The sequence below is a fragment of the Amblyomma mixtum genome, chromosome 2 (genome assembly GCF_055824585.1).
Source record: "Amblyomma mixtum isolate Tamu chromosome 2, ASM5582458v1, whole genome shotgun sequence".
Lineage (NCBI taxonomy): Eukaryota > Metazoa > Arthropoda > Arachnida > Ixodida > Ixodidae > Amblyomma > Amblyomma mixtum.
In genome coordinates this window covers 86179679-86192690 of record NC_143013.1, presented here as the reverse complement: position 1 = coordinate 86192690, position 13012 = coordinate 86179679, and the positions used below count along the sequence as shown (strand labels likewise).

The 13012-nt window shown below is 47.3% G+C and overlaps 2 protein-coding genes across 2 annotated transcripts in view; one reads left to right on the top strand and one right to left on the bottom strand.

Moving 5' to 3' along the window:
* Positions 1-13012, bottom strand: part of LOC149360005 (uncharacterized) — a 69492-nt gene that overhangs the window by 39495 nt on the left and 16985 nt on the right. The gene's annotated exons all lie outside the window — the stretch shown is intronic.
* The window catches only part of LOC149360006 (uncharacterized), a 23384-nt gene extending 10372 nt beyond the window's left edge, over positions 1-13012 (top strand). Inside the window, exons 4-10 of the mRNA XM_089575297.1 lie at positions 2560-2616; positions 2708-2755; positions 2877-2901; positions 5836-5891; positions 9740-9899; positions 10174-10321; positions 12863-13012. Coding sequence (XP_089431423.1) covers positions 2560-2616; positions 2708-2755; positions 2877-2901; positions 5836-5891; positions 9740-9899; positions 10174-10321; position 12863 — 495 coding nt within the window. The 3' untranslated portion in view covers positions 12864-13012. The remainder of the gene's footprint in view (positions 1-2559; positions 2617-2707; positions 2756-2876; positions 2902-5835; positions 5892-9739; positions 9900-10173; positions 10322-12862) is intronic.

Sequence of the window (13012 nt, the reverse complement as noted above, 5' to 3'; positions counted from 1 at the left end):
GATCATTTTAAGTAAAAGTGCGCATTATGCTCCCTGGAGCAGTGGACGCCTGAATCGCGGTTATAGCTACGTGGGGTGATGAGAGAGAGATGTGGACCGTGCGATCAACCAATATCTGCCACCTGCAAGGGTGGCAGGGTGGGTGGGGACTTTAATGCAGATATAAAGAAAAACTGGAATTTCTTACCACTTATGCGGGAGAACTTAGATTCCTTTCGGAGCACCGTTCCTCTCGCTCCAAACGCCTCCCACGGTTGTGACAACCTCGCGAAATACTGCATAGACCTCGTCTTTGAGAATCAGGCATTGGTGCAGCAAGTCGAGCGTATATCTATCGATTTCTCCGACCGCAAAGCTTCCTTCATGACAAACAAGAAGTGCTAGTGGAGTGTTTCTTCAAGAAGGAATATGTGTGAAAAATAACGCGTGGTCTGTAATTGTAATGTCTTGCTCGAATTCGTCTCAATGTATCGAAAAGCTGAAACAGCTAATGAGCTGCGCTGAAATTTTTCATTAGGATGTTACGTAATCATCGGTAATTCTTCATAACTTTTTGATCATATATAAATTCTGTAACGCTGCAGAAAATGCCATCTAAAAAAATCTCTGCCTCTCGCGTAACCGAGAGTAGAGTAAGCATGAAATGTTTCCGGGCAGCAGGGGCGTGCAGTCTTCTGTTGTGGCGTATCACTCGCAAAGCGATCGCTTTCCGCAAGACGCTTCCTACCTCTCCTTTCATCAGGCTCCATGCTCGGCTTAAGGAGCTGTGACGGTGGCGGCATTGAAATGCAGTGCGATGCAGAAGCGTACGCGGACACGACGAGACTCTGGCTTGACAAGAATGTATATGCAGCGTGTTCGAAACTGTGTGTAGAGGCGAAAGGGTTTTCCGGACCACTTTGCCAATGTGACACTGGTGACGTCGCCACTGGATTACGTCGCACATAATTGATGAGGAAGTGATGACAAATTACTAATTATTGTCTAATTACTGATTAATGAATGAATATTAATTAACTGCGAATTAATGACGCTTAAGCTTCGCCTTTAGGAGTGGAACACGACAGCGTGTTGTAGCGCTGCCAGGCAGTCCACGGCACGCCACACCCGTTCGGCGCGATGCGTTGCCCTTTGAACGCGACGATTTTTGAGGAAAGGAAATTACGCAGTAGTTCTCTGTCATCTCGGTGGACACCCGAACCGCACCATAAAGGAAGGGAAAAACGCCACCACCCGTTCGGCGCGAAGCTACCAGCGCTTTTATGCCGGTCCTGTAGGAGTGCTTAGAGTGTCTCGTTAAATTTCGTACGGTGCCCAGATGCTCTCGTTTCAGCTCCCGGATGTGTGGAATTCAGTTCCCGGATCTTGGCTCTCGGTCTCGGCGTGACGTCATCACACTTCCGACAACGGGAGCTAAAAACATTTGATGCTTAAAAATTCAGGGGGGCACTTTGACCTAAAGTGCGGTGAGGCGAAAGACTTAAGCGCGGTGTTGCTGCTTGTGTCACTGATGTGTGGTTAAGGTGTTAAGCTTCACCTCTAAGAGTGGAACGCGACAACGTCTTGCAACGCTGCCAGGGAGTCCACAGAGCGCCATCGCCCGTTCGGCTCTGCGCCTTGCTCGTCGGTAAATTGGTTTTTGAGGAAAGGAAATGTGTCTGTGTCGCATATCTCGGTGGACACCCGAACCTCGCCGTAAGGGAAGGAAGGAAGATGAGATGAACGAAAAGACCGTATTCAATAGACGCGCCTTTGTTCATTCGAAACCATCGAGCTGGCTTGGCGGAGTGGTTAGCGTGCTCGTCTCGCACTCCGGGAACACTGGTTCGACTACCTAACTCGACCAATTTTCTACTCGGTTTGATTTATTTATGTATTGATGTATCTTAATTGGGGCATCACTATACCATCCCTTTAACTGGTTACATGGTTACTAGCCAAAGTACAATAGGGCCGTTTGATAGGATAGGATAGGGTAAACTTTATTTGCTCTATTTTACAAGTTATTACGGTCGACAGTGGTCGGCGCCCCTATTTCAGGGCACCGCTGTGCTTGGCTGCTCGCTGGACATTGATGACCAGTTCTCTCTGGAGAACCGGGTTGCCGCTGGAGAGCAAACTCTCCCACTGTTCCGCGCTCGGATTTTGTATTCTATGGAATGCCTCGTTTCTTTTGCATTCCCACGTGATATTATATAGGGTGGGTTTGGCCCCACACCATGGGCATATGTCCCTGTATTGATCCGGGTACATTTTGTTTAGTATATGTAAGTTCGCAAAGGTTCCCGTTTACAGTTGCCGCCAGTATATACTGCTTCTTGTTGGTTTGAAAGTTTTTTTTTTTCTGGGGGGGGGGGGATACTTTGCCCTCATTCCTCTGTAACAATTCAATTGTGACGTCACGACCATTTCGACCAACTGAAAAGCGTGATATCTCCTGCTTACAACGGTGAGTAATTAAAGGCTTCCGCCATAAAGTATTCGACGGTCATGAGGAGTCAAAGAGCGAGACAGCCTTTATACCTGATATCAGTGCCTAATAAGGATCCCACCTCATAGGTCACCTCCTCCCCCACAAAGGCCTCCACCTGGACGCCCACCGGTTGCGAAACCAATGTAAGGGTCTTTTAAAATGTCCAGTATATTAACCAGATCTTAGCATCCCCCCTTTCGCGCCTCGGAAAATACCTTCGTTTCTGCCATAGAGGTCTCAGGGTCCCCCTTACCAGCTTCTTCCGCCGGTTGCCGGACCACCGTAAGAATATATGTCATCCTGTGTACTTACTAACGGGCAATTTTCCTGAGGCCCATGCTAATTGTTTCGGGAATGTTTTTTTTTTCTTCTAAACACCACCCTGTCCCAAGACCTCCTCCAGGACCACCCACCCTTCCGAGGCCACGGTGAGTAACCTAAATTTATATACCTATACATCCGTTCTTCTGCCATCACGCTGATGCCCTGAAGCATAAAACTGCCCTCCTTTCTGTCCTCCCCCACACGTGGCGAGGCCGCCGCTTGGACAGTCTCATCTTCCACTTTCAAATTTATACTTGAGGCTAACGACCAATTTTAAATCTTTTAGCGTTGACTGACGATATGTGGAGCCATTGTGAACTTCGTCAAGCAATGAATGGGACCCCTAAAAAAATACACGCCAATTGGGCACGAATACTTTTGACTACAGTGTATTGGTCCCTTAGATTAACTTGGCTCCCTGATACAGGCTGCCGCCTGTATCAGGGAGCCAAGGCCTAGTCAGGGCTACCGCCTTTTGCTTTGGCTTCCCCTTTCATTTTTGGAAGAAAATAAACACCAAACCAAACCAATGCTTCTTCAGAAGTGCTTAGTCGGGATTTACGACGATATACTTTGCTGAGCCTGATCAAATAACTACCTTTACTCTACTCGGCATTACGCAGGTGGCTGAGCTTTGGCCATATTTCTTAACGATAGGTGAAATCGTGTTCGCAGAACCACCCGACCTCCACCTCTGACCTCTGCGTCCTATCGACCTCCAGCGCCTGCTTACGGGTAGCTGTAAAGCGAACTGCTCGTACGTTCATTTCCAGTATAATGACTAATGTTGTTCATACGAGGTAATATTACTTTTCCTGATTTCTCTTATCAGATCTGAACTGTTTGTTATGCTAGGGAAAAACCAGTCTACCTAGAGGCTCCTTCCGTAAAACGTCAACGTTGACTGGGGAGGAGCAAGTGCTGTTTGGCATTTTTTTAGGAGTATCCAGGTATTTACGCAAACAAACTGGACGCAAATTGGACGCGAACAAACACCCTCACATCTCAAACTTTCATAGCCGAAGTTAAGGCCGACATCTCGGTTGTGGCGGAACTTGCCGTTCACAACACTACAGCACCTCCACGGAGAACTATATATTCGAGCCTCCTGTTGTGCGCAGAGTGCCGCGGCCTGCACTCCATCTTCTGCTGTCTTCTGCTGTTTTATAACTGTTTTCCTCAACTTCTTGGCCCGCTATTCCTTATAACTAAGACAGGAAGGTCCAGGAGATATAATGCCATAGTGAACTCAAAATATTCGGAATTTCGGTATTTCGGGATATTCGGTATTTCCAATGCAAGCAACATTGTGCAATACTCATCTCTCTGTTCTCGTACAATTTATTTGTGTTGTGAATTGCTCTTGCCTGTAAGAGAAAAAGTATGAATAACTGCATTGCGTACCCTACGAAGGCACACATGTCTAGCGGCGCAATCGTAATATGAACACTCTCTATAAGGCAAGGGTAGCGCAGCAGAAAATCTACGAAGGTCATTTTTCTAGGGGTGTGCGAATATTCGAAATTTTCGAATATAATTCGAATATTAAATTTTTGCTATTCGTATTCGATTCGAAATCTAAGTGTTCGTGTTGTTTAGATTATTCGATCCCATGCGAATATTCGTACTTAGCCGAATATTTTATTGCGAGCACCGGCGTACATTTCGGTACGCAAGTCCAATCGACATCGACATAACAATATGGCGACGTCCAGAGCCATGCGTAATGTTGGGCCATGCCGTAGCTGATTGTGCTTGTGAGCTTCTTTGCGGCTATACCTGCGAAGCTGGTATAGTCAAAGCTGTGCACGAAGTACCTCGCAATACCTGCCACTTCAGTGCCAATTGAGAGGGAATTACCTGTCTCTGGAGAAGTCATTTCAGCTAGAAGGGAACGCTCCTGCCTGACCATGTGGTGCAGGTGGTTTTCCTTCACAACAACCTTTAATGTTCATCCCAGCAACGCGCTTTTGCGTTGATGACATGCTAGATTCAATCAGTGCTGTGTGCTATCCATTTTCTGTGAAAATTCCCCTCTTCTAAGAATAATGTCCTAAACTTCGATACTTTCTGTGCAGCCACACACACCTTTTGTGTTCATTTACTTATTGATAGTTGAGCTGTGATCTTCTTGGGTGCTCAAATAAATGTTTTGCAGTGGTTAAATGCGTCTTTCCTTGATTATTCGATATTCGATTCGATATTCGGAACTAAGTATTCGTATTCGATTCGTTTTCGAAAAATTTGATATTCGCACACCCCTACATTTTTCCAACCACGGGGCTGCACTCAAAGTTAGGCACTCAGATGCAATACTAAATAAAGTTCCTGCTATTTCGCGTAAAAACTGTGAGAACCCGTGGAGAAAAGTGCACCTATCATTGACAAATATATGAGAAGCCACAAGAGCGTAACATTTGCGTTTAAAGTTTCTTTGATTGTACGTGCTTTCTTTTATCCTCGAGGAGCTTTGTGTTCGTCTCTTCAGTACAGTAACATGATATTCTTTTAGCATTTGACATATAAGAGGCACGTTCTGTGCCCGCAGCAAAGACGTTTTCTTCAAGAAATGTTGCCTGTCACTGTTTGGACGTTTTCATCTCGATTTCAGGTGAAGGATGCGTTACCTGTGTTTGCCCAGGGTGTTTACGCAGAGAGTTATCGCGCGCGGTTGTACCGCTTCCTCTCACTTTGCTTTTACCAGTAGGCTCAGCTCTCCATTGTACTCCGGTACAGCAGGCAGAGGCGCCGGGCTAATTGGTATTCTCGTTTTCAATGCAACTGAAACCGTAGTAACCATCTGTTTTTTTTTTCCTACGCATTAATCTTGTTGCCTTCTTGCGTAACCATATGGACAGTGGCGAGGAAGCTGTGATGCTAGCGCATTTGACCAATAGGCTTTACCAATAGGCCTTCACCAATAGACTTTACTAATAGACTTCATTAATAGGCCTTTACCAATAGACTCAGCTGTCCATCGGACTCCAGGACAGCCTACAGAACCGCCGGCCTAATTGGTATTCTCGTTTTCAATGCAGCTGGCCAGTGTCGCGACCTTCAACAGCGTTTCGGCCTCCCCCGATCCTGTTGGCCGGTAAGCGTGTTTTTGTGCTTTTCATTTTACACAAGTGTTGTGTCATTGCCATGTATTTTGTTTCTGAACTCCAGACTAGCATCTGGCTATCGGTTCAGTGAGTATTTTGATAATTTGTATGGCAAGAGTTGAAATAAAACGAATGAATGAATGAATGAATGAATGAATGAATGAATGAATGAATGAATGAATGAACCATCTGTTCTTTTCCCCACGCTTTCATTAATCTTGCTGGCGTCTTGTGTAACAATATGGACAGTGGCGAGGAAGCTGTGATTCCAGCGCATTTGACCAATAGACTTTACCAATAGGCCTTTATCAGTAGACTTTACTAATAGCCTTCATCAGTAGGCCTTTACCAATAGACTCAGCTGTCCATCGGACTGCAGGACAGCCTGCAGAACCGCCGGCCTAATAGACGATATGCGAAGTTGCTTGGCGGTCTGGCAACACCGCGCCCACAACTTCCGGTTTCCATGTTAGGTTGGTCGAGCTCGTCGAGCTGGTGCATCGTTTTCTATGCACGCTTTCTTCTTGCGAGTGGAATTTCAACAGGCAAGCTTCAGCTGCTGCGTTGTTTTCACAGCTGATCTTTGACGAAATGTAGGTGCTTTCAATAAGAGCCAGGTTACTCCTACCGAGTCCTCAGCTTCGCTTAAGTCTGGCGCTGATGATCGCAGTAATCGGCACTCGAAAGTGGGTTGGAAAGTCGAACCGTAACCGTGTGCTGTTGTCGTTTTAATGGTCGCATTAAAGCACCAGTTCAGGCATCACACATTATCATGGCTATTTTATTCCGAGGTGCACGCGAAATCATCTGGTAGGGTAGCGAGCGGTTATTTTGCGGTGAGTGCGCACGTGTGTTGACAAACTTCTCTGACAGTGCGAACTTTCGTTCGCGCCGACGACAGGAGCTTCGTGCATTGCAGTATAATCACACAAGACCCTCGACCAGCTGCGTAATTCGATTCTTTTACTGTAATGTGCAATGCGCATCCGCGGTTTTCAACGTCACCGTTTCAGAGCCCGGCGTCGGTTGATTTTTGCCACAATTCGTTGAAACCGCGTTCTGCTTAAGACGCAGTCAGTCGACATTAACAAGAGGAAAGTAGGCATGCACATATAATTCAAAATATTGTAAGCAAAGACGCAGCTTTTTTTTTTCTCAGATAAGCACTGAGCCACCGCGGCGACTTGATTAGAGAAAGATGCTACAGCTGTAGGTGCATGCACGGACTCGATACGCTGGTCAAACTGTGTGTGCAGGGGCGAAATTAGCATGTTCGGTTGCTTCCGAAAACTTTGCACCTCCCCAGTGGTTGCTGCCGAAATGGTGCAGCTGCAGCCGCCATGGAAGCAGACGACAGCTTGCGCGACGATGACTTCCGCTTTGCGATAAACCCCAACTGGTCGGAATTAATCAATACCTTTCATTACCGCATCCCTCATTATTCATGGCAGAGCTATGGGATGGAACTGCACCGTTTATGAAGTTCAAACCGGCGCAAAAGAGGGGAAAAAAATAGCGCTTGACGTAGATTCGCATTAAATCTCGCCTTAGTGAAAGGCTGCACTCTTTAGAGAGGCCCGGAACTTTCTCATGCCCTTCCTTCTATTAAGGCGAAAGCCTTTAATGACACACTGTCGTGGGTTCGAACCCGGCTGCGGCGGTTGAATTTCTTTGGAGGAGAAATTCTAGAGGCCCGTGTACTGTGCGATGTCAGTGCACGTTAAAGAACCCCAGGTGGTCGAAATTTCCGGAGCCCTCCACTACGGCGTCTCTCATAGCCTTAGTCGCTTTGGGACGTTAAACCCCATAAACCAAACCAAACCTGTCGTGACCAAGACGTGTTAGCAAATTTGTCCGCGTTTCAGATTGGTCGAAATGGTCGTGACGTCACTGCGCGCGAATTTTGATGGGTGTCCACAGAAATATGTGAGACAGTTCCTGCGCAATTTCCTTTCCTCAAATACAATTTTTATCTTCTTCATTAAGGCCCCTCTTTCTCTTTCTTCTTTCACTCCTTTTCCTCTACTCACTCCCTTCATGTACGGTGTGGTTCAGGTGTCCACCGATATTAAGGCGGAAGCCTTTAATGCCTCATCGTTGTAAGCAGGAGCTGTCGACAGAAATGTCACGGTCACGCTTTTCAATTGGTCGAAACGGTCGTGACGTCACAGTGCGCGAATTTCAAACGGGGCCAATTGTACTTTGGCTACTAATCATGCAACCAATTAAAGGGATCGTATAGTGATGCTCCAAGTAACTTTGACTGAGTTTAGTTAATTAGTCTAATTAACCTTTCTAGTCAGAGCAGATAAATAAATAAATAAAGCCGAGTAGGAAATTTGCCGAGCTTGGGAATCGAACCCCGGTCTCCGGAGTGCGAGTCGAGCACGCTACCACTCCGCCATGCCAGCTCGATTGTTTGGAATGAACAAAGGTGCGTCTAGTGAATACGGTGTCTTCGTTCACTCCAATCTTCCTCCCTTCCCGTTACGGCGAGGTTTAGGTGTCCATCGAGATATGAGAGACAGATACATTTCCTTTCCTAAAAAACCAATTTACCGACGATTTGTCCGCGTTTCAGATTGGTCCAAATTGTCGTGACGTCACCGCGCGTGAATTTTGACGGGTGTCCACCGAAATATGTGAGGCAGTTACTGCGCAACTTTCTTTCCTCAAATACAATTTTCGACTAGTGTCTACTGAGATATGTGAGACAGTTACTGCGTAATTTCCTTTCCTCAAATACAATTTTCATTTTCTTCATTACGGCCCCTCTTTCTTCTTTCACTCACACTTCCTCCCTTCCTGTATGGTGCGGCTCAGGTGTCCACCGAGATGACAGAGAATTGCAGCCCCATTTCCTTTCCTCAAAAAGCGTTGAGTTCAAAGGGCAACGCATCGCGCCGATGCGGTGGAGGGTTCCTTGGACTCCGTGGCAGCGTTAAAACACGCTGTCGCGTTCCACTCCTAAAGGCGAAGCTTAAGCGTCATTAATTGACAGTTAATTAATGCACCAACAAAATGTGCAGTGAACAATCGCGTAGCAGAATGCAGCACTCAGGCTTTCGCCTTTCACAACTGTAGCCGCTAAAGTTCCTCGTAATTTTTACAGAGAATTACAGCGCCATTTCCTTTCCTCGAAAAGCGTTGCGTTCAAAGGGCAACGCATCGCGCCGAACGGGTGGTGGCGTTCCGTCGACTCCCTGGCTGCGCTACAACAAGCTGCCGCGTTCCACTCCTAAAGGCAAAGATTAAGCGTCATTAATTGGCAGTCAATTTATGCACCAACAGAATGTGAAGTGAACAATAGCTTAGCAGAATGCAGCACTCAGGCTTTCGCCTTTCACCACTTTAGCCGCTAAATTTCCTCGTAATTTTTTGGGTTTGACAGTTGATCATGAGTTAGGGCGTAGTGCGGCGGTGGTGTGAATGAATGAATGAATGAATGAATGAATGAATGAATGAAGGAATGAATGAAGGAATGAATGAATGAGAGAGTGGGCAACGCCCGTGGCTTTTTGTAGGTGGAGGGCGATGCTCCCGAAGGTGCAAATCGATTGCAGCCGGAGCCAAGACTTCGGGTTGACTGAAATCGCCAGAGCTGATCATACTACGTTTCACTTCTCCGCTCCATATGCGCGTTTAGGGAAAATGGTTACGGGGGACGAAACCGGTCGTAAGACGTTGTACGCAGCCCGCAAGGCGTTCCTCGTCATCGGCAGCGGTGTAGTTCGGGGCTCCTTCGTTCTGACTGTGAAGTGCACCTTGTGCCCCCTGTTATACCCTGCCCGTACTCTCGAAGATTGAGTGCATTTCGCTTTAATTTCTTCACCTGCAGATATTCACGTGGCTGGAGGAAAGCCGACAGCAGGCTGCTTCGCTTTCCACCACAGACCCCCGAGCGACCCAGCTGCTCGGCGCCATCTTGACGCCGGACGCAGACATCACGCTCGCCCTACCTGACACATGTACGAAGGCAAAGAATACAGCGAATGCGGGTTCGTTCTCTTTTATTTTTTACCTCTCGCATTTGTAATTTTTAATACTTGCACAAACATGGCTGCGAGAGTTATGGGGAGAGAGGACAGAGTGGGTCGTTTAAACGATAGGAGTGGAAGTGCGACGCATTTATTAATGGTTCATTAATGTGTTTTGTGTGTAATGAGGTTCGGGGACATTCGAGCATGTTAGCTCGAGCGTGTTAGCCCCTGTTATACCCTTCCCGCACGCTCGAAGATTATGTGCATTTCGCTTTACTTTTTTCATCTGTAGATATTCACATGGCTGGAGGAAAGCCGACAGCAGGCTGCTTCACTTTGCGCCACACACGCCCGGGCGACCAAGCTACTAGGTGCCATCTTGACGCCGGGCGCAGAGATCACGCTCGCCCCACCTGCACGAAGGAAGGCAGCGAACAGTGGTGCGTTTTTTGTTTTTTGTTTTGCCTCGCGCGTTTGTAATTTTTGAGGCGAAAGCCTTTAAAGAGATACTGAACTAAAATCTTAAAATTGAACAAAAACGCTTAAAATAGAATCTCGGAATGTGATTACACCAAAATCTATTCATCACTTCGCATATTTTGCAGCGGATGGTTTTAATTTCGATGAGCGCGCGCCAAGCCCTCCCGGCCGGGGCGAGGTGAAGTGTGTGACGTCATGACACCCTCTTCGCGTCACTCGAAGCGCGATGTCGCACGGCAGTTTGGCTAGGCCAAGCGATAAGGCTCGCAACCTCCGACGCTCTCGACGCAAAACTGGCAAAACCAGCGAGTAGCGATGGCAGTCGTGCTCCTGCGGGAACAGTGGGCGCGCGAGTGTTACGACGTTTAGACGAAGCTTCCACAGGCGGCCACCAGGTGCAACAATATATACGGCAATAGCGAAAAAAACATGCTATCCACCTTTTTTGCTAAAATGCTCGTCGCATTTAACAATTTTAGCAGCCAAGCTCTTGTTTACATGTAAAAGAGAAGCTACAAAAGTTTGGTTCAGTATCCCTTTAATGACTTATCGTTGTCGACAGAAGGTTGTTAGCAGAAGCTTGTCAGCAAAGCTGTCACGCTTTTGACGGGTGTCCACCGAGATATGTGAGCCAGTTACTGCGTAATTTCCTTTCCTGAAATACAATTTTCATTCTCTTCATTACGGCCCCTCTTTCTTCTTTACCTCCCACTTCCTCCCTTCCTGTACGGTGCGGTTCAGGTGTCCAACTGTGTTCTTTCCTTTCCTCAAAAAGCGTTAGGTTCAAAGGGCAAGGGCATCGTGCCCAACGGCTGGGGTGGGGGGTGGTGGTGTTCCGTGGACTCCCCGGCAATGCTACAACACGCTGTTGCGTTCGACTCCTAAAACCGAAGCTTAAGTTGATTACCATTTAGTCATTAATACGTCATTAGCCATTAATTAGTAATTTGTCAATACTTAGTAATCAGTCATTAACTATGTGTGACGTCATCCACTGGTGATGTCACCAGTGCCACAGAGGCAGTCAAAGTGGTTTGGGAAACACTTTCGCCTCTACGCACTTTAGACAGTTGAAGTGTGCCCCCTGAATTTTTTAATGCACAAGCACGCCAGCAAGAGTTATGGGGAGAGAGGAGACAGTGGCTCGTTCACTTATAGTATAGTGGTCACTATACTTCTCTGTGAACCCTCCGATTTACTCGCCGTGTGAATACAGGCCTGTCGTGCAAATTTTCCGCAGTGAGTTGCGAAATCTATGGCCAGGTTGCCTTAATACAGGCTGGTCCTACTAAGGATATCAGAAAAACTTTGTGGGACAGCTTCACTCGGTTTAATCTCCCGTGAACTGTGCAGCGCTCATGAGCCTTAATTGATATGCGTCGGCGTCATTTCCGGCTGACAGCCGAACACCCTGTGCAAGCGCTGCCATGATTTTCGCAGTGTATGTTTCGCTTTTCGTTGTTATTTTTCTCACGTATGACAACATTTGATAGCGTGTGCAAGTGTGAGAGTTGCATTGGCGCATAGCTTTGATGACGTTTGCGCTAGATAAATTCAGCCATCGTAATCCTGTTGCATAGGAATTGAAAGTGATTATTGGAAAGCTTTCTTTGCAGGAGTGAGCTAGCAACTCGGCTATCACAGATCACCCGCTTCCACATCCCATCCCGGCTGAATAATACTGGCAAAAATTTGCCCACAATGGAGCCATTTGAACCACGAAGGCTTCGCAACGGCTAGCGTCCGTTGCTTTTGTTATATACTACGCCTGGAACTGCAGAAGCGCTGTTGGAATTGAGCAGATACGTCGTCTTTCCGCTTTCGGGGTTGAGTCGTCTACGGGTTCGCGAAGCTCGAAAGCGCCCGAATGCTGATATCAAAAATTACACGATGAAAAACCGCAGGTGTTCAGAATCAATCAGTACCGTCCATTACCGCATCCCTCATTATTCATGGCAGAGCTTTGGGATGGAAGTGCACCATTAATTGAATTCAAACGGGCGCAAAATGGAGAAAAAAGAGCGCATGACGTAGATTCGCGTTTAATCTCACCTTAGTGATAGACTGCACTGTTTAGAGAGGCGTGGAACTTCCTCATACCCTTCCTTCCATTGGGTTTCCCAGTTAATCATGAGTTACAGCGTAGTGCGGCGGTGGTGTGAATGAATGAATGGGCAACGCCCGCGGCCTTTTAGTGGAGGGCGATGCTCCCAGAGGTGCATATCGAGGGCAGCCGGAGCCAAGACTTTGCCTTAACTGAAATTGCCCGAGCTAATCATCGTACATTTCATTTCTCGCTTTGTGCGCGTTTAGGAAAAATGGTTACGTCGGGACGACTCCGCTCGTCTTGTAGGGAGCCTCCAAGGCGTTCCTCCTCGTCGACAGCGGTGTAGTTCGGGGCTCCATCGTGGTGATTGTGAAGTGCACCTTGTGCCCCCTGTTATACCCTGCCCGTACTCTCGAAGATTAAGTGCATTTCGCTTTACTTTCTTCACCTGTAGATAGATATCCACGTGGCTGGAGGAAAGCCGAGAGCAGGCTGCTTCGCTTTCCACCACAGACCCCCGGGCGACCCAGCTGCTCGGCGCCATCTTGACGCCGGACGCAGACATCACGCTCGCCCTACCTGACACGTGTACGAAGGCAGCGAA